We start from the raw sequence: 26,834 nt of genomic DNA on the forward strand, positions 1-26,834 counted from the left end.
CGGGCCGTGGTCTGAGAGTGGGAACGAGGGCAGCAAATCTCCTCTCCTTGCCACTTGACTTCTAGCCAGCGTCAGCCCGAGGCATTGGCATCCAGGTCATTCACAAGTGGAGTCAGCTCCCCAAGCGAAGGCCCCTCCTGGTGCAGAGGTGAGCCCGCCTCCAGCTCCCATCCCAGCCCTCATCCTCCCATCTCCTCAGCCCGGAGGTTCCCTTTTTTAGGGTTCTTCTGCCCTTTGTCCTCCCAGCCATTGACCCCCTTCAGCCCGCGGTGTTAAGGTCCTCACCTTGGGGACTGTTCGCTGGCTTTTGCTGCTCTGCCCGCTGAGCCCTGTCTCGTCGGCCACGTCCCTAAAGCTGGCCGTTCCCTGTGTAGGTATCTACACAGACCCTACCTCATCAGCGGCAGCAAGTTCGATCTGCGAGTCTATGTTTACGTCACCTCCTACGACCCTCTACGGATTTACCTCTTTTCAGATGGACTCGTCCGCTTTGCCAGTTGCAAGTATGTGGTCGTGCTGAGACCTCACCCCGACAGCTCTGGGGATTTGTTTTCCTGAGAGTGAGGGAAACTGGAGGACGCCAGGCAGAAAAACACCGCGTCGTGCTAGTTTTGTTGGCAAAGGAGAAGGAGGGCTGTGTTTGGAAAACCCAATCTTCCTTTCCTCCTGTGCGTCTCCTGTTACAGAGAGCACTTCACCTCTGACGCTTCTGGTCCCCAAATGCATGGAGCTTTTCCCCACAGGAAGCAGTTCTCTGCAACACCAGCCGGGTCCTGCATTTTAACTCCCCGTATGACGCTGGTCGCACCCTCCCCCGGCGGATCCGAGCCAGTCGGGTGCCCCCTGTGCTTCTGACTGGTCAGCTAGAAGTCAGAGGTTCCTGGGACCCCTTCTCAGCTCCCATTAGTCTGCCAGAGCAGCTTATCGTGAAAGGAGATGGTAAAGTCTGGTTACAGGCTAACAGCCACATAGAAGAGACAGGGTGAGGTGTCAGAGACAAGGCACAGGGCAGCATGTGTGGCAAGTTGTGCAGCGCTCCCCTGCCGCCTCTGGGCACCACTATCCCAGCACATCCCACAGGCTCACCCACCCAGAACACGCGCCCTGTGCTTTTGGGATTTTATGGAGGCTTCATCACGTAGGCATGATTGATCATTAATTCTGTTTTTAGCCCTTCTCCCTTTTGAGGGGCGGCAGGGCCGAAAATTCCAAGCTCCTAATCATGGCTTGGTCTGTCAGGTGATCAGACCCTATCCAGGAACCCACCCAAACTCGCCTCATTAGAACACGAGACACTCCTATCGCCCAGGAAACTATACAGGTTTCAGGAGCTGTGTGTCGGGAACTGGGGTCAAAGACCAATTATTAGTCAAAAGATGCTCGTAGTGCTCTTGCCACTGAGGAATTTACGTGGGCGTTAGGAGCTCTGCGCCAGGAACCAGGGGCAGAGACACACGTGTAAATTTCTTATTATAAATCGCATTGTCACTTGGGGAAGAGGAAACAAGAAGGTTCTCTCCTGCACTGAATGTAGGTGGGTCTTCCCGCAGAACTGAGGTGGGATGAAGGAGATGTCCCACGCTTCTCCTGCACTGGGCTGTTCTTCTGTATCTTGTGTCATCTCCCTTTATAAGAAATGAGTAAACATACTATTTTCCTGAGTCTTTTGAGTGGCTCATGATAAAGGAGCTGTGGTATTCTAGAAACCTTGCCAGCAGCCATACTTCTCAGGCTCTTGTGCGTCTGAAAAGATCTGTCTGCTTGTCCTCGACCTCCTCAGGATGTGGGGAAATGTTTGGACCTGTGTCTACCTGCTGTCTCCCTGTCTTACCTCTGCCTTTCTCCTCACTTCCAGGTACTCCCCTTCCATGAAGAGCCTCGGCAACAAGTTCATGCACCTGACCAACTACAGTGTCAATAAAAAGAATGCCGAGTACCAGGCCAATGCGGATGAAACGGCCTGCCAGGGCCACAAATGGTACCCAGGCAGCGTCCCCGTCAGGCGGAGGCCTAGGGGAACACAGGGTTCTGGGCTTTGGGGAGGTTCAGGGGCTTGGTCAGTGGAAGATTGATGTGAAACTCAAAGGTTATGTAAACACTGGGCAATTCAGAATTGGTCTGTTTCCATCCAGGCTCCTATCTTTCTTCATTGAAAACCTCAAAAGAAGAGACATGGAGAGAACGCCTTTGGACCTCTTACTCCTTTTTCTTTTCTCTTTTCTTCATCACCCATTCATAGAATATAACCCCAGACTCTGCCTCCCTCTCCCCCCTGCCTTGCAGGGCACTGAAGGCTTTATGGAACTACCTGAGCCAGAAGGGAGTCAATAGTGATGCCATCTGGGAGAAGATAAAGGATGTTGTTGTCAAAACCATCATCTCGTGAGTCACACTACCACCCTGGGTGTGGGACCTGCCGCTGGAGCCCCTTTGCTCGTGAGCCTCCACACGGCTGCGCCCCAGACACTGACCACGCTGTGCGTCAGTTTCCGAGGACAGGGACTAGGAAGGAGCGGATAGAATTCTGCTCTTTCACTGAACTTCGTCTTCCGAAGCTGGCTCCAGATCAGAGGCATCTCTTGGGGGCTGCTTTTCCTGGGTTGTGTCTGTTCTCCCATCTCTAGGCAGCTCCCCCCGTCAGGGCAGCTGTAGGTAGGGCCCCCCGGGAATCGCGCTGAAGGCTTGCTTGGTCTTCCCCGTGAGCAGGTCAGAACCCTATGTGACCAGCCTGCTGAAGATGTACGTGCGACGGCCCTACAGCTGCCATGAGCTCTTTGGTTTCGACATCATGCTGGACGAGAACCTCAAGCCCTGGGTCCTGGAGGTCAACATCTCCCCGAGGTAGGTGGGTTCTCAGGGCACTCAGAGTACAACCCTGCCTGTATCCTCACAGTCCTCTTTCCACTCTAGTCTTGCTGACTTTGGGAAGACCTTTCCTGCACCAAAATTTGTGTTTTCCCTTCATGATCTGTTTTTTGCTCATTCACTCATTCTACGCCATTATCTCAAGATTTCTTTTGAGGATGGGGAGAGGTTATTAAAAGTTGCTCTTTTCAACTTGATCCCTACCTCATTATTTTCCCCTGGCAAATGAAGGTCATAGTCAGGAAGCACCCTGAGTGAGGTTACTCACTCTCTGTGGGGCAAGAAGTCGCCCATGATGGCGCTCAGGAGTCGGGAAGGCAGGGTATAAACGGGGCTGGCACTGACTCGGGCGCATAGCCGGAAACTGTTTTACTACTCCTTGTACCCTTTCCCCCAAGCCTGCACTCCAACTCTCCACTGGACATCAGCATCAAAGGCCAGATGATCCGTGACCTTCTGAACCTGGCGGGCTTTGTCCTGCCCAACGCAGAGGATGTCGTGTCCAGCTCCAGCAGCTCCGGCCGCTCCAGCGCCAGGTCAGCCTCCTTGCTTGGCTGTGGCTCGGCCGGCAGCAGGAGCAGCCCTGTGGGCGCCCCCTCCTGCTTGGTCTCCCGTGCTGCGCAGTCTGCCCCCAGTCTTCCTGCACACCTCTTCCCACGTCAGTGCCCCTTAAAATCATGCCTGGTTATGTTGCTCCCAGCTCAGGAATCTCCACAGGGCCTGCAGAATCAGCTTTTAACTCCTCACAGGGACATTCGAGGCCCCGGCCTCCTTTTCCCAGGCGCCCCCTCCCTCTACTCCTCTTCCTGGCTCCTGTGCTCTGACAAAGCAGTCGCTCCTAGAACCTCAGAGTTGGAAGGATCAGTGATTGATTCTCCTCTCTGGAATGCGTGTGGCTTCTCACTGTCCCTCCGTCGTGTCCCCTCCTCTGCTCATGGGGTTCTTCTTCCTGAAAATCCCCTCAGTCAGACCTCCCTGTTGGGACCTCCCCCACCCACGAGAGCCTAGCTGAGGGCAGCATCTTCATGAAGCCAGCTCCACATGGACTTTCACCACCACGGCCCCAAACCTCTTGGAACCACTCTGGAGGGCCGGGAGCTCATATTTAGTTGGGACCTGCTGTGTGTAAGGAGAAACCTGTAACTTATCTCCACCACAGCCCCATGAGGCTGGTATTTTTTTTTTTTTTTTTAAGATTTTATTTATTTATTTGACAGAGACAGCCAGCGAGAGAGGGAACACAGCAGGGGGAGTGGGAGAGGAAGAAGCAGGCTCATAGCAGAGGAGCCTGATGTGGGACTCGATCCCGGTACGCCAGGATCACGCCCTGAGCCGAAGGCAGACGCTTTAACGACTGCGCTACCCAGGCGCCCCCCCATGAGGCTGGTATTAGTATCCTCAGTTTATAGATGAGGAAACTGGAAGTCACTGGGATTGGGCAGCCCACCCATGGCTGTTCGGCTACAGAGTGGTAGAGCTGGGATTCCAATTCTGATTTTCTGGGAACAACACTGGCTTTCCCCACCATGCCTCGTAGACGCCTGTGTGGCTCTGTCTGTGGCTGTCACTTGACACCTGCCATCCCGTGAGCTCTATGGAGGCCATCTTGGTGTCTGTCAGCAGTAATCGTAGTGACGTGGGTGAGGAAACCGGGCAGGGAGTCCTGTAGTGCGCCCAGGGTCGCACAGCCAGTGCTGAACTGGGTATGGAGGAGGGTCCACCAAGTTCCACTAAACTGACATACGCAGCGATTACTCCAGGGTCCTTTTTTTTACCACTGAAGTGCAAGCCAGTGCGGGTGCCTCATACTCTTCTAGTTATTCCACAGTCCTTGGTCTCTGACAAGCGACTCGGGTAGAGTGCATTGCAGTCTCATCTACTCGAGCACCAAATATCTGTCCAAACTTCTTTGTCTTCTCTTGAGAAGGGGGTGACTCCCTCCAACAAACCACTGCAGCTTGGTACCCCAGTGAGTCCCCGGACCCCACCCAGGAGTTGTCTTCCGCCACCAGCTACGCTAAGAGTCCTGAGGTGGACGCTGTCTCCGCATGTTCTCAGGGTGTGAGGCTGCTGACCTTACCCTTTGTTTCTCTTCCATCCACCGTGTTAGCCTGCCCAGCTCCCCCAGGGGTAAATGTCGAATGGCCCCGGAGCATTTCACTGCACAGAAGATGAAGAAAGCCTATTATCTCACCCAGAAAATTCCTGATCAGGTAGGAGATTACCCTCCACCCCCCAAGTGCCAACAGAAAGTTTCCCTGGTGAAACATTTGGGAGCCCAAGGCAAGCAGTTTTCCCTCTAAGACAAGGTTTCCTGACCCAGCTCCGGGTTCCCTTGGTGTGCAGGGACCTGCTGGCATATGCGTTGTTCCAGGAGAGAGTTGATGGCCTTTATCACGTGGTCAACCACCGCTCTTAGCCAGATGCTATACTAGCCATCCCCTGTTGTCAGAGCTGTAGACCCTTTGGGCTGCTTTCCTTGAGATGCAGTGAGCCCCAGGGAGGCTCGATGTCTTCTTGGAGCAGATGAGAGTAGTCGACCGAAGGCGGCTGCCACATCTCACCCCTAGATTCTGATCTTGACTCCATCCAGCAAACCTCTTAAAACCTCTGTGCTCCAGGGACTCGCCCAAGAGTCTCTTCTCCAACAGCAAAGCTCAGTAGGCTTGGGAACAGACGAGGTCAGCCTTGGTGTTCCCTTGGGAGTCCTGGAGCCTTAGGACCGCAGAGCTGTGTTCACTGTCCCCCAGCTTTTTGATTCTCTGCCTCCAGCTCCTACTCCTCTCACACGCTCTTGCTCTCCATTCCTTGTCCCTTAGGACTTCTACGCATCTGTACTGGATGTCCTGACGCCAGATGACGTTCGGATTCTGGTGGAGATGGAGGATGAGTTTTCTCGCCGTGGTCAATTTGAACGAATTTTTCCTTCTCGAATCTCCTCTCGCTATCTCCGCTTTTTTGAGCAGCCACGATATTTCAACATTCTCACCACCCAGTGGGAACAGAAGTACCATGGCAACAAGCTCAAAGGTGATATGTCCTCCTTGCCCACAGGAGGCCGTGTTTAGCGAGTGATTATAGGAGACAGAGAAATGGGCCTCCCTGATGAGAAGAATTGACCAGTCGATTCCACCCTCTTAAGTCCCACCCCTGCTAATCTTCTCCTAGGAGTAGATCTGCTTCGGAGTTGGTGCTACAAAGGGTTCCACACAGGAGCCATCTCTGATTCTGCTCCAATGGTGAGTGACGCCATTGCGGGGGAGGAGGACACCTCCAGTCAGCACCCTCAGTCCTCCACCTTAAGAGTCCAGCATGGGTCGGACGTAGGTCCAGACCCTCTCACTTCTCCCTGGGGCCCTCTCTCTGTGTCTCATGACCCTTCCCTTTCAAGGGAGTAATGGCCTCCAGGATTCCCTGGCTACCTTTCTTTCAAGGGTCAAAGAGTGCTTTGTAGCCTCAGCTTCTTGTCTGAATCTGGAGAAACGGAGAATTTGTCCCAGATGGGCCCATGCCTGAAGGGTAGGGAAGAGGAGAGCCCCATGATCACTCAGACGTAGAGCCGGGAGAGAGTCCCAGGACCCTAAACACTCACGCCTGACTTCTGCCTAGCCCTTTTGGCCTCACCGCTTCCTTTGTTTTTAGTGGTCTCTCCCAACATCACTTCTGACCATCCCAAAGGGTGATGTGGCACTCGGTGCTCTCTCCAAATCAGAGACTGGCAAGCTGGGGTGAGTGCTGTCGGGGCAAGGGAAGGGTGTTGGGTGTGAGTTCAGGAAGTTTTCTTCTTCCTCTCTTCCCAGATGATGATGAGATCAGTGTTCTCCATTTGGGGGAGGGGGGTGGGGTATGCGGCCACCGTCTCCTCTGCCTGGTGGCTCCCCGTCTGCCCGGCACAGCTGAGCTGGAGTGCAGGGTTACCTGCACACAGCCCCTCAGCTCTGCCCGCTGCCTGTGGGCTCCTTGAGGCCCCCTCTCACACGTTCACATTTGCACCAAGCTCTCCAGCCTTCGGATAAAGAAGATGTATTTTATGGTTACCTCTATCTCCATCTACTTGCGGTGCGTAGCCCCTAATATTGTGAATGCCCGGTCCAGGTCTGAAGGCAGCTCACCGGCTAAAGCCCCAGCTACGCAGCGTCTCAGCCATTTCTTTCCCCACCTGTATCCTTCAGAAAACACAGCTTCTCCGAGGGAAGCATATCACTCTCTGAAGACGGGACCATCCCTAAGCCCAGGAAGACCCAAGCTGGCCTTTCTCCTCTCCCCGGGAAACCCAGTTCTTCCAAGGACAGTGAGGACACCAGCAAAGAGCCCAGCCTCTCCATGCAGATGTTACCTATGATGAAGTACTCTGGGCAGACTTCGAGACTCTCTGCTTCCCCCACCTCCCAGTCAACCGGTGACTCACTCCTGGCTGCTGTGAGCCCATGACTGGCCTCTCTCCACTAGCCCCTGCCTAGGAGCACCGGTGTTAGCTACCTCATGGGAACTGGCCGGCCGGCTGGCCGGCCAGCCAGCCTGAGCCCCAGCCCCTTCCTCAAAGTATTTTTTTGAAGTGGTTGAATTGCAGAGATGGGTATCTGGAGGGGTGGAAGGGTGGTGGGAATGGGGAGAAGGTGAGGAAGGTTCACTGGCTGGTACCTCATATCTCCACAGAGAAGCCACTGATGGCCACTCAGCCTTATAAAGCAGGGTTTGGTTTCTAACTTCAGAGAGCCGTGTGTGGTTTGTTGTAGACCTTGGTACAGGGAGTAAGTTAGAGCTCTAGAGGAGAAAATGCCCTGAAGCCCTTTGCCTGTAATTGAGGAGGTCCCTCCAAAGGTCCTCATCCTCAGGTCTCACCCTCAGGCCCCGCACCCCACACCCTCTCCCGAGAAGCCCCTTTGAGAAACCTTCAGACTTCTTCAGTAGACAGGGAGAGGCCATACACGATAAAGCCGGTTCCTATCATCCTAGCCCTCGGGGCTTCCCCTCCTCCATCTACTCAGCAGCCAGTAGTCCTGAGCCTTCTCTCTCTTGGGTGTTAGTGCTTAGCACTCTGTGAGGTGAGAGGTCTTGTGAGCTTTGCAAATTGCCTGCGGCCCCAGGGAAGGAGCCCAGGTAATCCCAGTTGCTGTTGTCTGTGTCCGTGCATCGAAGGACACCGTCCAGGGGGAGGGCGGCAGGAGCTGTGATTTCCCCACAACACAGGGAGACTCGGGTTCTGCTTACTCCCTTCACTGTCTCTGATGAGCGGGGTCTGGCTCACAGGTCACGAGGGCAAGCAGGAGCAGTCACCCCTGTAGTATGGCCTTCTAGTCGGACCGCCGACGAAACTCTTGTAGTCTTAACTGAATCTGCCTCCCTCCCCAGCACTCAGTAGAATGGCGAGTGTGGGAAAAGGTTGACCAAGTGAACTGTGCTTACGAAGAACACGAGCTCCTCTCCTGGGGCAGAGTGGCGTCCAGGGGAAGGACACGGTGTGATAGGGCGGGTCAGAAAGGTGCTTTCACCTCGAACTGTGCTCCTGCTCGAGCCAGCACTTCCTGGTAGCTCACTCCCTCCCCAGCCCCATGGTCTCTTTGCTTTGCTTTTCTAGCAGTGGTGCCCAGCGAGCAGCCACCTGGCCTCGGGCTCTCTGCCTTCATTCTCTCGGAGTTTTGGAAAGACGATTACCCTGCTTCGTGGCTCCTGGAGCTCTAAGTGGCGAGTTGGGATGGAGCCATGGAAGAGTCACTGAGAGGCCTGCCTGGGTTCAAGGCCACCCAGCAGATGGCTCCGCTGGCCAGTCTGAAGGCCATGTTGACAATTGTGAAGAAAGCTTGGTGGCAAAGGCCTGGGGCAGCACCTGCTGCAAGGACATCAGAGTCAGGCCCAGCGGGATAGGCATTCTGGTTCAGTCCCTTCCGATAGAATTGAAGCCAGCTCCCCCGTGTCCTACCTGCATGCAGTACCCTAGTGCCATGTCAAACATGTGACGAGGGCAGGACGTGGCCTTCCTAACAAAGCTGGCCACCTGCTTCAGTACTTTTGGAGTGGCTGGTCCAGGGCGAGGCTTCGGTCCGGAGGCCCGGCTGCACTGGTTTACTCCTTGGAAAGCAACTTCAGGCCTTCGGCCCGCCATCTGAGAGTCCCCAGGAGGCATCCCTGTAACGAGAGGAGACCAGTGTTGCGGCAGCGTGGGCATCAGGGGTGGGAGGAGGGCTTACTCAGTTAAGTAAGGGATGAAAATAAGTGTCCTTAATAGTTGAAAGCATGTTTATACAGATTATTTTTAATTTCCATCCCATCATCTGAAGGTGTGGGTGTTTTACTGGATGGGAGAAAGGAATGGGCTTATATTCCCCCTTCCCCCTTGAGAGAAATTGAATCTTGCTTAAGCATTCAGCATACATGTTTAGCAATGAATACCCACAGTATAAGGTATTCAGCTAAATAAGGACTTTGGGAGAAGTAATGAAATTTTTCGACAGTTTAACTTTGGAGCTGTAGTACGGTAAGTGTCAGAACGTGTTCGCTGTTTTTCTGAGTTGGTAACTTACACCCAGTCCCTGTCTGGAGACGGGAGAAATACAGGGAATTTCTGGATCAATGGAGTAGGGATTGGGGTGGGGACGTGGAGGGTGGCCACTATTCCCGTTCACTTCAGATTCACTCAGGATCAGAAACTAATTCAGGGGGCGCCTGGGTGGCACAGCGGTTGGGCGTCTGCCTTCGGCTCAGGGCGTGATCCCGGCGATCTGGGATCGAGCCCCACATCAGGCTCTTCCGCTGTGGGCCTGCTTCTTCCTCTCCCACTCCCCCTGCTTGTGTTCCCTCTCTCACTGGCTGTCTCTATCTCTGTCAAATAAATAAATAAAATCTTTAAAAAAAAAAAAAAGAAAGAAACTAATTCAGAATGAATACTAATGAAGAGGTGAGGTTGTGAGAGGAAGAGAGCACGGACCTCGTAGTCTGACCTCGGGTTCTAATCTCAGTTCTGCTGTATGACCTTGGGCATGTCATCTAACTTTTTAAAGTCAGGTGTTTAAGATTTTATTTTAGAACACTTGATTGGTGGGGGGCAGGAGGCAGAGGGAGAGAGAGAGAACCTCAAGCAGACTCCACGCTAAGCGTGAAGCTTAATGGGGTGCTCAGTCCCATGACCCCGAGATCACCACCTGAGCCAAAACCAAGAGTTGGATGCCCAAGCGATGGAGCTACCCAGGCACCCCTAAAGTCAGGTATTTTAAATAAGATGAAAATAATACCTACATTGCAGGGCTGTGAAAATTAAGTAAGTACTTAGGACGTAAAGGGAACTTAATACATGGTTACTCCTTTCTCCATTTGCTGTCCAAGCCCTGTTCCTTGACTAGGGGAAGGCAGGCAAGAAATGTAAAGCCCTTTCCACAAGGGAAGTGAAGCAGCTGAGACATTTTAGAGGTGAGGAAGGCCAGAACAGGCTTATATAATACCTCATCACCCCCACACAAACACTACCAGCATGATTCATTCTGATTTACTCTTCATTGGGGGTTTCTTTGGTTAATATTTTACAGAATACTTGGGGTACCTGGATGGCTCAGTTGGTTAAATGTCTGCCTTCGGCTCAGGTCATGATTCCAAGGTCCTGGGATCGAGCCCCGCATCAGGCTCCCTGCTCAGTGGAAAGGTTGCTTCTCCCTCTGCCTGCCACTCCCCCTGCTTGTGTGTGCGTTCTCTCTCTCTCTCTCTCTCTCTCTCTCTCTCTGTCAAATAAATAATGTAAAAAAATTTTACAGAATGCCAATTCCCTGGGACAAGAAACACATCAAGCATTGCAAGTATGTGAATTGAATGAAATTACTCAGTCCTATCCCAAGAGAAACATTGATAAGAAAGAGAGAGCAAGGGAACACTGGGGACCTGGTGGCTGGAAGGGGGAAGAGCAGGGCCCAGAAAGTAGGAGACCTTGAGCTGGAACTGGAGCCAAAGAACATGCATAGACCCAACAGCTGTGCCAAGGGACAGTTGTTACAGGTGCGTTCTTAAGATTTTAGGCTATTCATTGAGGGCAATTGTCCCTATCACCATGGCCACACAACACACGGGGTTGCCCCCAGACCCATCCAGCATTGGGCTGTGAAGGAGGTAGATAACCCGCACATGGTAGGTACTTCCAAGTCCCTGTCAGCTGAATTAGCTACACAAATAAGGGGGTCACCAAAAGCAGCTGCGGGACCTCCCCTTCTCGTTTCCTCTGGATTTGTCCTTAAGATTTAAGATTAAGCCGTGTTGAATCTTATTGGTTGAATTCCTCTAACTGCTTTGAGACTTTTCAGAGATGTGTAGCTGAGGGACCTCTATGTCATGCCACTTGGGATTCTGATCCAGCCTCTCAAACCTTGGACTTTGGACCCTCCCCCCACCCCCACCTGAGCAGAGTTCGCATCCTCGTTAATGTCCAGGGATCGATAGATGCTCTTGTGACAACGACCTTTCATCAGCTTCGGAGCAATGAAAGCTGCAAGCAATCTTCTGTTGCTCTTGGCAGATTTCTTGCATAGATGAAAGCACACAAGGAGGATCAATAGTTGTTTTTGAAAACCTATTTGTGCCTTTATTGTGATGGACTAGGACACAGAATGCTAGGGACTGTCACTAGAAAAGCTACCACAATTTTGAAAAGCTCTTTTCTCTCTGTGCTTCAATTGGTGAAGTGGGGAGACCAAAGCATACTTCATAGGGTAGTTATGAGGGTGGAGGAATTATGTAAAACATTAGGCAAAGTGTCTGATAACATTCCATGCAGATTTAAAATAGATGCTAGGGGCACCTGGCTGGCTCAGTCAGAAGAGCATGTGACTCTTGATCTCGGGGTTGTGAATTCAAGCCCCATGTTCGGGGTAGAGATTACTTAAATAAACTTAAACTCTAAAATAAAGTAACACCACCAAAAATATGTCTTCCATAAAGTAATAGTAACCTAGCATGTTATTTCAACAATTCTACAATACTGTTACAATAGCATGTTGCTGTTATAAAGCTCATCAAATATACTTTAATTCTTTTTTTTTTTTTATTTTTTATATTATCTTAGTCACCATACAGTACATCCCCGGTTTCCGATGTAAGGCTCGATGATTCATTAGTTGTGTAAATATACTTTAATTCTATTCATGGGATACCAAACCTGGTGATTTCATCAAGATAATTAGCTTGGAAAGATTGGACCCTTCAACAGTAGCTGTCAGGAAAGTGCATTTAAAACCATAATGATGCGGGTTCAGAGATGTGGTGTATGTGGCTGAATCAGGAGCCAATGGGGTGAAGCTACCATCTGTAGGATTATGACTGACCTTCTAAGTCAGAGTGTTATTGAGGCCAAATGCTAGGGCGTCGTGGCTGGGCCTCCACCCATTCTCCCAGGTGCCTGCTGCGGGGGCAGCGTCCCGAGCAGAGAGCTGCTCCTCCAGAGACCCAGGTGTGGCCAGAAGGGGAGCCTCATCCTTGTAAGCCTAGCAAGGCACATTCAAGGAGAACCTGGTGTTAAATAATTTGTATGGGGCGCCTGGGCGGCGCAGTCGTTGGGCGTCTGCCTTCGGCTCAGGGCGTGATCCCGGCATGCTGGGATGGAGCCCCACATCAGGCTCCTCTGCTGGGAGCCTGCTTCTTCCTCTTCCACTCCCCCTGCTTGTCTCTCTCTCACACTGGCTGTCTCTGTGTCAAATAAATAAAATCTTAAAAAAAATTATTTGTAGAGGACCTGCTTCTGGGTCTGGGTTGCTATGTAGCTGAGCAGTTCCCTCACCGGGATCTACTGAAAGTCAGCCCTTGATGTAAGGGGGTGGGGTGGGAAAGGGGCAAAGTAAACGAAAACCAAAATACAAGAAAAACTACAAGGAGACACCACTTACGTAGTATGGCTCACATGAGAAAGGCTGAAAATGCCACGTGTCAGCGAGGATACAGTGCAACTGGAATGCCTATGTTGCTGGCGGGAATGCAAAATGGTACATTGGAAAACAGACTGGTGGTTTCCTGTGAAGTGAAACATACTCTTAGCATATGACCCAGCAATTCACTCCTGCAGGCGAATGTTCACAGCAGCTTTATTCATAGTAGCAAACACTTGGAAACAACCCAAATATCCAACAACTACTGAATAAATAAATTGTGGTATATCTGCTCAGTACTACTTAGATATAAAAAAGGAATAAACTGGGCTCCTGGGTGGCCTGGGTGGCTCAGTTAAGTGTCTGACTCTTGACTTTGGCTCAGGTCAGGATCTCAGAGTCCTGAGATCGAGCCCTGCGTTGGCTCTGTGCTGGGCATGGACCCTACTTAGGATTCTCTCCCTCCCCCGCCCTCTGCCTCCCCTGGCCCCTCGCCCTGGCATGCACACTCATGCTCTCTCTCTCAAAAAAGTAAACTGATACATGCAACAATATGGCTGAATCTCAAGAGCATTGTGCTAGGTCAAAGAGCCAGAAACAAAGAACTAGGTACGTTATCATTTTTTAAGATTTTATTTATTTGAGAGAGAGTGAGAGAGCACAAGAGGGGGTGGGGTCGGGGGAGAAGCAGACTCTCCTCTGAGAGGGGAGCCTGACGCGGGGCTTGATGCTAGGACTTCAGAATCATGACCTGAGCCAAAGGCAGCCCCCAACCAACTGAGCCACCCAGGCGCCCGAGAGCTATGTACGTTATGATTCCACTTATATAACATTCTAGAAAAGGCAAACTGTAGTGACAGCAGATCAGTGGTTGCCAGAAACTGTAGATGAGGGAGGGGATTGACTGGTCAGGGGGACATTACTCTGTATCTTGATTATGGTAGTGGTTACATGACTGTACATTCATTGAAAGTAGTCAAATTATACACTCTAGATGGGTGAGTTTTATTGTATGTAAGTAAATAAAGCTGGCGCTTTTTTTTTTTTTAGGATTTTATTTATTTGACAGAGACACAGCGAGAGAGGGAACACAAGCAGGGGGCGTGGGAGAGGGAGAAACAGGCTTCCCGCTGAGCAGGGAGCCCGACGCAGGGCTCAATCCCTGGACCCTGGGATCATGACCTGAGCTGAAGGCAGACGCTTAACGACTGAGCCACCCAGGTGCCCCTAAAGAGGACAAGGAGATACCATTTCATGATGCATATACAAATTGAAGACAATGAGAGAACACTAGAATAATTAAAATTTAAAGGGCAATCAAGACCAAATGTTGGAGAGGTTATACAGTTGGGGCTTTCACATCTGACTCGTGTGAGTGTAAAATGGAACAACTGCTATGGGACACCAGCAGTTTCTTGTGAGTTACCATATATCTGCCTACGATTCAGCATTTCCACTCCTAGATAGTACTCCCCCCAATAAAATAATATGCCCACCGAAAATGTTTGTTGCATCTTTCTTCATAATAACAAAGAGTTGGAAACAACCTAAATGTTTCTCAGAAGATCAGATAAACTGGTCTGAAATATTAGCATTCAACAGTAAAAAGAAACAAACTACTGATTTATTCAACAACATGAATCTCAAAAAAATTCTGTTGCGTAAGAGAAGCCAGATGCAAAAGAGCACACACTGTGCAACTCGTGGGGTTCAAGAACAGAGGAAAACAACCCATGGGAATTAAAATTGGAGCAATGTTTGCTTCTGGGAGTTAATAGTTTGGTAAGAAAAGTGATACCAGGGAACGTTCCGGAGTGATGGCAACGCTCTATTCTTGATGGGGCTGTTGTTTACACAGGTAACGCACTAGTTAAAACTCATCAAGTTGTCCCCTTAAAACCTGTGCATTAATTTTAAGATAGCACTTTCTTTTTTTTTTTTTTTTAGAAATTGAGGTGACATTGATCTAACAAAATTAACTTTTATTTTTTTAAAGACTTATTTGAGAGAGAGTGCAAGTAGGGGGAGGGGCAGAGGAAGAGGGAGAGAGAATCCTCAAGCAGACTCCCCACTGAGTGCAGAGCCTGACGTGGGGCTTGATCTCAGGACCCCAAGATGATGACCTGAGCCAAAATCAACAGTTGGCCACTTAAGTGACTGAGCCACCCAGGCGCCCCAAAAGTAACTGTTTTAAAGTGAACAGTTCAGTGGCATTTAATATATTCACAATGTTGTGTGACCACCATCACTCTCCAGTTCCAAAACATTCTCATCCAACTAAAAGGAAACCCAGCACCCCTACCCCTAACCCCCACTTTCTGTTTGCTGTTTCTATAGATTAACCTAGTGTGGATATTTCATGTAAATGGAATCCTACAATTTGTGATCTTCTGTGTCTGGCTTCTTTCATTTAGTATATTTTCAAGGTTCATCCCCTTCGTAGCATGTATCAGTACATCATTCCTTTTGATGGCCAAATAGTATTCCACTGTATGTGTATGTAGGTTTGCAACTCTCTCAGGAGCTTTCCTGGTGTAATCTGAAACCAGCCCCCATACTCAGAGGTCAGGGAGAGACTGAAGAAAGAAGCAGGCCACTCCAGGTTGGCAGGTGATAATTTTAATACTAGAAAAGGGAACTTACATACGAGGCTTGTCTTGGGTGGCAGGAAGGTGAATGGATCCCTGCACCCATTAGTCATAATATTGTCAGTGCGTGATATATTTCAAATTTGAAAGATAGTTCACTTGAAACCAGACAACCCAAATCTGAATGCTCTTTGACAGAGGAATACGAACTTTAAGTCAACTCTCTTGTTGGGGAACTGATTCAAAATCAGGATCCGTGGGCTTGGTAAGTGCCAGGTATCTCAGCAATCATATCTGAGACTACAGCTGAGATAAATATCACTGACTCTGTTGCCTCTATTAGATGGGAAAAATTTCAAATCCCTGGAGTTGAGAGACTTTTTTTTTTTTTTTTTGCAATCCCTCTGTAGCCTGGACAAATGACCTTCTTATGGGTTGTGCTATTAATAGATGAAGTCTCGGACATTGAGAATTTCATCATGCTATATTTCAGAAATCAGTCCCTGGAAGAGGTATGACAGACATTTTATTAATATGTATACTTCTTTCCTGACAGTGGATGCTTGAGCAAAATGAATAGCAGCTATTGGTTATTGAGTTTCCATTATGACTCAGGCATTGTTCTTGCAGTAGACACACACATGCACGTACACGCCCGCACACTCACACACTTACTCTTACCGAAAAATTCCTTCAATATTGGTAGGATTATTATCTCTATTGTTCAGATAAGAAAAATGAGGTTCAAGGAGGTTGGATAACTTGTCCAAGGTTATCGAATGAATTAATGATTGCATGTACTGATTCCTAGTGCCTTGTAGCACTTACGGACTTCAGAAACTGATGGGAAGACCTGGCCTGAGGGAAGGATGGACAATGAAGCCAAATAAAGAGTCAAAAATATTAGAAGATTGACAAATGTGACAGTGAATTAATCATATAGTCAAAGGTACCCTAAAAGTTATAAAGTAATGATTAAATGATTTAGAAACGAAGTTAGTGTTTTTTCCCCTATATAAGGTGTCTTCTACACATTCTCCCTCACTGAAAATGATGAAATAGACAGTCCATGGCCAAATAAAAACTTCTGCCAGTTGTCAAAAGGAGTTTCCAACACCATTATTTGACTATTTGTGGCACATCCCCAAGTTTGTGGGTTTTCCTTTTCTTTTGTCTCAAGATATATTTTAGGAGCACTTGGGTGGTGCAGTTGGTTAAGCAACCAACTCTTGGTTTTGGCTCAGGTCACAATCTCAGAGTTGTGGGATCGAGCCCCTTGTCAGGCTCGGCACTCAGCGTGGAGTCTGCTGGAGATTCTCTCCCTCCCTGTTCATGTGTTCGCGCGCATGCTCTCTCTCTCTCTCTCTCAAATAAATAAAATCTTTTTTAAAAAAAGATCTGTTTTATTCATACCACTCTAAATAAAGTGGCTTGCATTTACACTTACACATCTAGTGATTACATATCCTAAAGGTTACCCCATGATGTTCCCCAGAGATGCAACTGTAAAAAAAGAGAGAAGAGACTTCGTAAGATGGAATCTAGAAATTCAAACTACAATTAGATTTTATTTATATGAGAAGCCAAATTCAAGACCAGCGCTATCCATCATAGTGGTCAACCTGTAGCTAATTAATTCTACAGAGACACCTGTAGTATCATTAAAGAGAATTGCCAACTCCCATCTGACACCTATCTTGACAACCCTCCTTCCTCATATTGAAGACAGTAAACCAACTCCTCAGTATAAAAGATAACATATGTTGGGAGTCAAGAGCAATTTTTAAGGGAGACAGCAATTAATAATGTCATCTAATTTAAGATCTATGTGATTGTTTCCAGCCAAAATGAAGTAACAGGGGCTAGATTTGCCCTCCCCCATGAAACAAGGAAAAAATGGGCAAAATATGAAACAATGCTTGTCCCTCTTTCTGGGCGGAGCTCTCTTCTTGGGGAATCCGCCTGTGAATTCCTGTCCTCCCCGACTACTAGTTCCCCTTCTTCAGTTCAGGGGCTCTACCAAGCTCCACCTGGGGTCCAGTTCCCTGAGCTTAGGCCTAGAAACTCTCTCCAGGTAGTAAGCTGGGGCAACCACAAGGATCATATTTTTTGTTTCCCATCTCTCAGGTCTTATGCTACATAAGAGAGCTCCGCCCAGAAAGAGGGACAGGGAGAACGCTCAGGAGATCTACAGAGAGTCCCTTTTGAGTCTACAGCTGAATTCTGATCGGCGCATGATTGAGAAGAAATCACCCAAGCCTGGGGGAAAACCCACCGAAGGGAACGATCCTCAGAACTCATATAGAGACAGGAATAGACTGTGTTCCCCCCAAAGTAGAAAAAAATGTATAATTCATGGGACACCAGATTAAACATTCAGAAGGGTATCACCTTGAGAGTGGGGAAAAAAATAGTCCAAAATCTGTTCTAATCCCACCTAACAGAATTTAAAATCTACATGGTTGGAATAATTTATTTCTGGGGTGCCTGGGTGGCTCAGTCGTTAAGCGTCTGCCTTTGGCTCAGGGCATGATCCCAGGGTCCTGGGATTGAGCCCCGCATCGGGCTCCCTGCTCAGCAGGAAGCCTGCTTCTTCCTCTCCCACTCCCCTGCCTATGTTCCCTCTCTCGCTGGCTGTCTCTCTCTCTGTCAAATAAATAAATAAAATCTTAAAAAAAAAAAGAATTTATTTCCCATCTTTGGAGATGGTTGGCTTTCCATCCGGCCCCTCAATCAATATTCGTTCAATAACTGTAAAGTTGAATTGAGATCTTTACTTTGTCTAGATTTCGTCATCCAATTCCCCAGTTATACAAATGCGAGGGAGGACATGGGTGAGAACATCACAGGAATGGAATAAGGGGTATCACTTGTCGGGGGGCCAGAATATCCTGCCCCTTCAAAGTCCTTGCAGCTGGACTAAGAATCAAATTGACACGAGACAGAGAAAATCAGATTTAACAGGGTACATACAGGGAATTCAAACAGACATGGAAATTCCCAAAGACAGGCACAACGAGGTAGATATGTCATCCTGAACTAAAGAGCAGGGTGTTAGGGTCTGGGGACTTCAGGGGGAAGGAATGCAATTCACAGGCAAGCAAGCAGAGCAGATGTTGGTAATTGGACATTTTCCTTGCCATACAGATGGGTCACGCAGATAAAACTTATCTGTGGTAATAACCATTATTTTGGGAAGGATCCCCAATTTAAATTCTTCCAAGTAGTTAAGGGAAGGGCAAAAGTTTCTACTGAGCCCTCTGGGTCTTAATTGCCTTCAGCTTGAATAACCTTCATGCCAAAGTGGCCCATCTCGGGCCGGCCTGCCCTGGGCCCCTACACATTCCATTCCTCTTCTCTCCTCTATCTTGCAGGTGTTCCATTTAGCAGCAGATGAATCCTGCTCTCTGGATAAAGTTATAAAATCGAATGTCCCCATAAGTGTTTAGAACATGTGATGGCAACTCTTTTCCGTGGCACCTCGCAGGCCTCCAGCTGCTTTAGGATGAGAGGCAACAGCTCTTTCCCAGCTACTGGCTGCCAGAGACTCATTGACGTGGATGAGAAACGCAAACTTTGTACCTTTAATAAGAAGCGTCTGGCCACGGAAGTCGCTGCCGATGCTCTGGGCGAAGAATGGAAGGTTTTGTGGTCTGGAGCAATGGAGGCGATGACAGACAAGGCTTCCCCACGAAGCAGGTGCTCTTGACCCATAGCCTCGTCCGCCTCCTGCTGGGTAAGGAGCATTCCTGCGATAGACCAAGGAGGACTGGAGAAAGAAAGTGCGAATCTGTTCAGGGTTGCACTGTGGATGCCAATCTCAGTGTTCTCACTGATACTACTGTGCCTTGTCACCTGGGGCCCCAAAGAGCCAGCAGAATCCGCAGAGTTTTCAATCTCTCCCTAAAGAAGATGATGTCCGCCCGTATGTTGTGAGAAAGCCCCTAAACAAAAAAGGTAAGAAACCTAGAACCAGAGCGCCCAGGATCCAGCGCCTTGGTACTCCGTGCGTCCAAATGTCCTCCGACACAGATGTCGGCGAATTGCCCTGAGGAAACAGCATGCTGAGAAAAGTAAGGAAGACGTTGCAGAATATGCTCGACTTTTGGCCAAGAGAATGAAAGAGGTCAAAGCAAAGCAGCAGGAACAGATTGCCGAGAGACGGGGGCTGTCCTCTCTGAGAGTTTCTACCTCTGAGTTTGAGTCCAGTCAAAAATGAGATTTTTCCAAGATCAGACATCAGATCTCAAAAACAAAAAACAAAACAAAACAAAACCCCAAAAACCCGAAAACCAAAAACCAAATATGTGATGACGGCACTGGAAACTGTTTACTTCCTCATTCGGAACAGTGTGCCCATTGTTTGGTGGCATTACTGCGTCCTCGTTATACAATTATCCACAAAATATCATTCGGGCATTGCACCTCCCAGAGACTACACTGGTGATCTTTCCACCCACGGCATTTGTTCCCAGCTCAGCGTCACTGTTCATTAAACACGAATTTGAGAAACTCAGTAATGATGTTGGAATTATACGTTAGTCTCCCAAGGTTGGTCTCATAAACCTTCTGTTGAAATCGTGGGTTTGGAAATGTAAGTTGGTCCTTTGGTTTTATTCTTAACCTCTCATTTATTCTAGTGAGTGCACTTCATCATGGCTCCAGCCAAACCCTCTCCTATCCTTCAGACTATCTGCAAACGCCCTAACAAGCTTCTACACTGAGGAATCTTGGGGGTACAAATTATATGCACAGGTAGGAACACGGACATGAAATCCAGCTTTTCTCTGCGGAATGTCATGCCTGATTTCCCACCTAGCTCCTACCTGACTTCGGCCCTGGGCTGGTCTGGGTCTCTTTCTCTCCCTCTTTCTTTCCTTCCCTTCTTTCTCTCCCTCCCTTCCCTTCTTTCTTCCCTCCCTTCCTCCCTCTCTGAATTTTTTATGGTGGCAAAATATATATACCATAAAATTGGCCATTTCAACCATTTTAAATGTACAACTCAGTAGCATTAACGACACGCACTTTGTTACGTAACCATTATCACTACCTCCTGCCAAATATTTCATCACCCTAAACAGATGGCTAATATGCGAAGCTGTTTTGTTTTGTTTTTGCCAAAGGGGACTGCCACAATTTCTTTGGAAACACATGTAATCCTACCACTGATCTTGCTGTTCTTCCATTAGGAATTGGAGTCTGATTTCCCTCACCTTGAATCTGGGAGAGCGTGTAACCGCTCCGACTAAAGAGTAAAGCCAAAGGGATGCTGTGTCACTTTTGAAGCAGGGTAACAAAAATCAGGCTGCTTCTGCCTTATTCTTTGGAACCTTCATGCTTGCAGCCCGGAGCTGCCATGTGTAAATCCTACCACCCTAAAGCTGCTTTGCTATGGGGAAGCCAAGCCACACGGAAAAGCCATGTGAGGACACTCTGGACGACAATCCTTGCCCCTGAGTCATCGGGCACTTCCAGATTCTTCCAGCCATCAGCCTTTGAACCTTGCAGACTGAGGTCTCCGACACCGTAGAACAGAAACAAGCCATTCCCACCATGCCTACTCCAGGTGTCGCTGACTCACAGAAGCCGTACCCGTAACGCAACAGTGGTCGTTTTAAGTCACTAATGATTTGCATTGTTTGTTACGCAGCAAGAGCAGAAGTCTAATGCAAACGATTGGTTTTAATGCATAATGCTAGCATGTTAGAGCACACGAGCCCCATGTTTACCCCTCCTGCCTTGGGCATTGTTATTGTGACACTGTGATTTATGAGATATATATAGTCGGTCGTGCAGATGACCAACATACATTCCTCATATACATGTGGCCTTCATGGATGGTTCCTGGCTCACAGCTCTCAAGATCCTAGGAGTTCCCTGACCAATGAGAGCAATGGGAGAATTTTTTGCTATAATATTTGCTCTCTCGTCCTCAGTTCCTGAAATCACTCCAGAGGCATAAAGGTGCAATGTGTGTCTTATGGTTTCTAATGAGCCCCTTTCCACCCCAACTGGGCTTACATTCATAAGGTGACTTTTGGAAAGCACCTAAGAATGGGGGCTAGTTGCCAGGGGAACCAACCATGAAGAGAGAATTGGAACTTTCCATCCCAACCCCTGATTTGCAGGGAGGGGAGAGGAGTTGGAGGCTGAATCAAATCACCGATGGCCAATGATTTAATCTACCTGCCTCTGGAATGAAGCCTCCATAAAAAACCCAAAGGATGGGGTTTGGAGAGCTTTTGGTTTGGGGAACCAGAAGGCCTCCACATGCCACCATCCTGGGCCCAAAGTCTGTGGGGACAGAAACTTCTTTGTTCTGGACATTGTCCTATGTTTCTCTTCATCTGGAGGTTTGTTTATCTCCTTTAAAATTCTTCCTAATAGGGGTGCCTGGGTGCCTCAGTCGTTAGGCATCTGCCTTCGGCTCAGGGCGTGATCCCAGGGTCCTGGGATCTAGCCCCGCATAGGGCTACCTGCTCCGCTGGAAGCCTGCTTCTTCCTCTCCCATTCCCCCTGCTTGTGTTCTCTCTCTTGCCGGCTGTCTCTCTCTGTGTCAAATAAATAAATAAAATGTTTAAAAAATAAAAATTAAAAAAAAATAAAATTCTTCATAATAAACTAGTAATCTAGTGAGTAATGGGGTTTCCTGAGTTCTGGGAACTGCTCTAGCAAATTAATCAAAGCCAAAATCCTGGGACCCTCTGATTTAGAGCTAGTTGGTCAGAAGTCTAGATAACCACTGTCCTTGTGACTGGCATCTGAAGCCTAAGGAGGGGGTCACGGGAACCTCCAAACTGCAGCTGGGTGGTCAGAAGCACAGATCACCTGGGCTCGAGATCGGCATCTGCAGGGGTGGGTGGCAGTCTTGTGGGGCCGAGCCCCTCACCTGTGGAAGCTGATGCTGTCCCAGGTCCAGAATCGAGTTGAGCTGTAGGACACCCAGCTGGGTGTCCAAGCACCACGTGGTGATGTCCCCCGCCCCACCCCCCAGACACGTTGGAATTAGGTGAGCGGAGCCTCTTATTTAAAATTACATTTTAATTCTACATATATCTCAAGACTGCTGAAAGCAACACTCTGCTTTTTGGAGGCTTTTCTTCTTAGCTTTTCAATCTCTCACTTTGCAACCCTAGAATCTGGCAAATGTTCCTAGGGAGAAACTGGCTGTGTGCTGGAAGTCCCCTGTAAGTTCTGCCAACATTCTTTCTAATTTCTCTGTCCCGCCTAAGTGGCTCTCCTTGAAAGCCTGGACTTTCAACCTCCCACCTGTTTCCAGAATTTCCAAATGCTCCCAGCATGAAAATACCTGTAGTGATCAGCTATACATTCTTTTCCCTCAGTGGCTTCAATCCTCTGGACTGCTACTCAAAATGTGGTCTCTGGACCTGAGGTCTTTTCATTACCCAGGAGCTTGTTAGAGATGGAGGATTCAGGCCCTCCCCCAGGCCTCCCGAATCAATACTTTCTATCCATTGTGAACAGAGCCCTGGTTATAGATTAAACAGGACACCCTGGTAAATTACAATGATGATAATCATTAATCAAGTGATGAACTTTACTTATATTACCTTTCATCCCCACAACAGCCCTGTAAATTTGATATGCATTATTCTTGTTTAATTGTTGAGAACTGAGGCTTATTCAAGGGGTTATGTAACTTGCCCAGAGTCTCATAGCTAGTAAGTAACAAAGCCGGGACTGTGTGTCCATTACAGCCCACATGCTTTACTGCCGTGAATATTTTTATCTTATTACAAAGAAATTCATTTAAAAAATTAGGACAACATACAGGAAAGTAAAAAGAATAAAAGTCACATATAATTTACCACCATTATTAATTTTGGTGTGTATATTTCCAATTTTGTGTGTGTGTGAGAGAGAGAGGGAGGCAGGGAGAGATGAATTGTTGAAATGGTTTTGTAACTTGTTTTTGTTTCTTCTTAATGAAACATTGTGAGCATTTTAATACAATCCTTGCTCTTTTCACCATATCATGCTGCCTCTGGTTTCAATAAATTCTTTTATGTCCGGGTGGGGGCCCCATTCAAGTGTCAGAATATAGCAACACTCCCAGTGGTTCCCTTTGCACGGGTGGCCCTCCCCCATGAAGGGAGTAGAGGCTGGAGTGTTTCATCTCATTCCTTCTGGGGGAAAGACCGACACAGCAGAGAAGAAAATCATCATGTATTTGTTTGCAAAATTTCAAGTTTAGATGTGTGATGAAATATTTAGAAAAGAACACATTTGGTTACTGAGAGCCAGTATTTCCTGCTCCGAACAGCAGACGACTTACCTGAGATGGCAGAAGGAGAGGCAATGGCGAGGAGCTCTAGTGAGTGGAAGTCAGTACAGAGCACTGTAGAAAGCAAGATGGAGTCACTCACGTCAAGCAGTGGCCTGCATCAAGCAGCGACGGGGCAGGCAGCCGAGGGCACAGCGGTTCAGACCAGATATCGCCGAGAGCAGCACCGGCCGACGACACACCCAGAACGATAACCCGCAGAAACAGAGGAGGTCTGCAAAGGCCCGGCACTGACTAAATCCCTTTTAAAAGGGAGGATTTTTGCAGCAAACTGTCGCACTCTCTGGACACTGACCCCTCCGTGTCTGACCGCTTCAAAAAGGCAGCTGCTGCCAAAGGCTCTGCCCAATTGATCTCTGAACAGAACGGAGATCCTTCACGGCTTGAACACAATAAGCCGACCCGGACCAGACCGAGGCCTTATCTCTCAGGCCTTATCTCAGGGGTGGCTCAGACTGACTTGCTTTTGATTTATTAACTTCCTTCACGTGTTCTATCTTGTTTGTTGTGTGACTCGCCTTGTGTCTTGCGTGACTTTTTTTTTAAAAGAAAATTCCACACCCAACGTGGGGCTTGAACTCATGACCCTGAGATCAAGATCTGAGCTGAACTGAGATCAAGAGTCAAACACTTGGGGTGGCTGGGTGGCTCGGTCACGTGAGCATCTGCTTTGGGCTCAGGTCATGATCTTGGGGGGGGGGAGGTTCCTGGGATCAAGCCCCAGGTCTGGCTCCCTGCTTAGCAGGGAATCTGCTTCTCCCTCTCTCTCTGCCTCCCCCCAACCCCCCCGCCGGCTCATGTTCTCCCTCTCTGTCTCTCTCTCAGGTGAATAATGAATAAATAAAATCTTAAAAAAAAAAAGGGGGGCCTGGGTGGCACAGCGGTTGGGCGTCTGCCTTCGGCTCAGGGCGTGATCCCGGCGTTGTGGGATCGGGCCCCACATCAGGCTACTCTGCTGTGAGCCTGCTTCTTCCTCTCCCACTTCCCCTGCTTGTGTTCCCTCTCTCGCTGGCTGTCTCTATCTCTGTCAAATAAATAAAATCTTAAAAAAAAAAAAATCTTAAAAAAAAAAAAAGAGTCAGACACTTAACCAACTGAGCTACCCCGGTGCCCTTGGTTGCGTGACTTCTACAAGCCAAGGTTAAACACGTGGTGAGATGTCACTGAGTTTGGATCCTGAATCTGCTAATTATGTTAACCTTGCTTTGTGACCAAATGGAACTGACACAGGGGAAAGACACAACTCATGTGTCCGTCTACGCAGCAAGTTCATGACAAGCGTTCACAATCACTGCAACACCCACTTTGGGAATTCTGGGCTCTGATTTTAGTAGCCGTATGACTTGGGCAGATTATTTTGAATCCCTACTGCTCTGCTTTCTAAAATATTAGGATAGTAATAGAAACTGTACTGTTGATGTGGGAATCAAATGAATTTAATATTAGAAAAGTCTCAGAACAGTGACCGGCGCATAGTAAGCCCTCCAATGTTAATTCTTCCTCCTTCTCCCTTCCCCTTCTTCTTCTCTTCTTCCTCCTTCTTCCAGGCTGATGTGTGTCTTGTAATCGGGGCCGTGTCCTGTCTATCTCCTCCACCAGTGATTTTGAGAATCAGAGAACAGCAAAGACCTGTACCAGCTTCCTGGAAGAGAAATCCCACTATGAGGACATTTGAGATATGGAGGCAGATGGGCCTGAGATAAGCTCAAAGTTCTCCCTGCCCTGAGTTCAGGAAGAGCCAGATGCCCCCAGGAGCCCATGGAGGATGTGGAAGTAGGAGAGAGATGTGTGTGTGTTGGGTGGGGAAAGAGCGAGTGGGAGCCACACCTAAGAGCTCTTGGGTCAGGAATGGGGGCAGAGTTTGCCGCCAGGCAGAAATGAGGTTATTTCAGTAAATGGCAGCAGGAGCCAAAAGCAGCTGAAGACCAGGTTGGGATCCTCACAGGTGTTGGGCACAACGTCATTCCTTAAAGTTAGACCCGACCACAGGGAAACGCTAGGTACAATACTGCGATTCTGCCAGTAACTGCCTGAAGTGAGCAGAGACTTTACCGGTTAAGGGACCAATCCCCAGTAAGACTGTCGTCATATCAGATGCCACCTGCTAGTTGGGGGGGGGGGGGGCAAACCACTGATGCTTCTGACCAGCCAGCTACAATTCAGGGGTTCCCACAACGCTATGAAGTTTGATAATTCACTAGGATGACTCACAGAACTCGGGAAACCTCTATACATAAAATCATAGTTTTATTGTGGCACCTGGGTGGCTCAGTCAGTTAGGCGGCCGATGTCTCTTGATTTTGGCTCAGGTCATGATTTCGGGGCCCTGGAATCAAGCCCCAGGTTGGGCTCCACGCTCAGCAGGGAGTCTGCTTAAGGATTCTCTCTCTCCCTTTCCTTCTGCCCCTCCCCCCCCACTCTCTCTCTAAAATAAATAAATAAATCTTTTTTAAAAAGTACAGTTTTATTAAAAAGCATCTGCATTGGGACCAGACCAAAGAAGAGACCTGGAGGATGGCATCTAGGAGGGTCTTGAACATGGAGCGTCCGTGTCTTCTTTCCATGGAACCAGGATGTGTCACCCTCCCAGCATTTTCATGGGCTCACCAACCAGCAAGCTCAACTGAGCTTTGGTGTCCAGAGTTTTCATTGGTGTTTCATGACATCGGCAGGATCTAATCACACGAGCAGGCTCTCCAGCATGACCAGTCCCCATCCTGAAACTATCTAGGGACCCGCTGTGAATAACGAAGACCCTCCTACCACTCACAGAATTCCAATGGCTACATCTCAGGAATCGGGGACAAGACCAGACAAATTTTTTCTTACACAGTGGCAAGTGTCCCTAATCTTACTGAGGATAACTTTCTGATACAAAATGGAATTCCAAATAACAGTTTCTAAGACTCAGAAGGCCAGCACATACCCCTGAGGTAATTTCTGGAGACGTCAGCATGGCAGCCCTGGGTGGGATGACAGTGAGCTGCCACCCCCACAGACAGTCAGGTCGCAAGGACTGGAGGGCACTGTTTGCTCCGGGCAGATGTCTTTATGTGGGGCCAGGCAAGGGGTCCTCCCTTCTTATGGACCATCCCCCAGCCCCTGGTTATCAGGGCAATAATGGGCACCTCGCCACTTCCCATTTCTTTTTTTTTTTTTTTAAGATTTTTATTTATTTATTTATTTGACAGAGAGAGACAGCAAGAGAGGGAACACCAGCAAGGGGAGTCTGAGAGGGAG

At 48.6% G+C, this 26,834-nt stretch overlaps 1 protein-coding gene, 1 long non-coding RNA gene and 1 pseudogene across 5 annotated transcripts in view; 2 read left to right on the forward strand and 1 right to left on the reverse strand.

Annotated features, from left to right (window-relative positions):
• Window positions 1-7,571, forward strand: part of TTLL4 (tubulin tyrosine ligase like 4) — a 37,264-nt gene extending 29,693 nt beyond the window's left edge. For all 3 annotated transcript variants that reach the window (XM_026491931.4, XM_048214342.2, XM_057304861.1), the window contains 11 exons: window positions 66-148; window positions 375-503; window positions 1,856-1,978; window positions 2,284-2,382; window positions 2,707-2,841; window positions 3,264-3,401; window positions 4,976-5,078; window positions 5,685-5,895; window positions 6,034-6,104; window positions 6,508-6,593; window positions 7,038-7,571. In XM_026491931.4, coding sequence (XP_026347716.3) covers window positions 66-148; window positions 375-503; window positions 1,856-1,978; window positions 2,284-2,382; window positions 2,707-2,841; window positions 3,264-3,401; window positions 4,976-5,078; window positions 5,685-5,895; window positions 6,034-6,104; window positions 6,508-6,593; window positions 7,038-7,296 — 1,437 coding nt within the window. In that variant the 3' untranslated portion in view covers window positions 7,297-7,571. The remainder of the gene's footprint in view (window positions 1-65; window positions 149-374; window positions 504-1,855; window positions 1,979-2,283; window positions 2,383-2,706; window positions 2,842-3,263; window positions 3,402-4,975; window positions 5,079-5,684; window positions 5,896-6,033; window positions 6,105-6,507; window positions 6,594-7,037) is intronic.
• On the reverse strand, window positions 4,041-23,988 carry LOC125281321 (uncharacterized). 2 transcript variants are annotated; one of them, XR_007188483.2, is made up of 3 exons: window positions 23,586-23,988; window positions 12,723-12,846; window positions 4,041-8,991 (listed from the first exon to the last, which is right to left on the reverse strand). It is a non-coding gene; the product is annotated as an uncharacterized LOC125281321 (long non-coding RNA). The 2 variants fall into 2 exon arrangements; XR_007188482.2 differs by lacking the exon at window positions 23,586-23,988 and adding an exon at window positions 22,599-23,388.
• LOC113248687 (40S ribosomal protein S6-like) lies at window positions 18,795-19,514 on the forward strand (annotated as a pseudogene).
• Window positions 23,989-26,834: the final 2,846 nt, after the last annotated feature.

The sequence above is a fragment of the Ursus arctos genome, unplaced genomic scaffold (assembly GCF_023065955.2).
Source record: "Ursus arctos isolate Adak ecotype North America unplaced genomic scaffold, UrsArc2.0 scaffold_1, whole genome shotgun sequence".
Lineage (NCBI taxonomy): Eukaryota > Metazoa > Chordata > Mammalia > Carnivora > Ursidae > Ursus > Ursus arctos.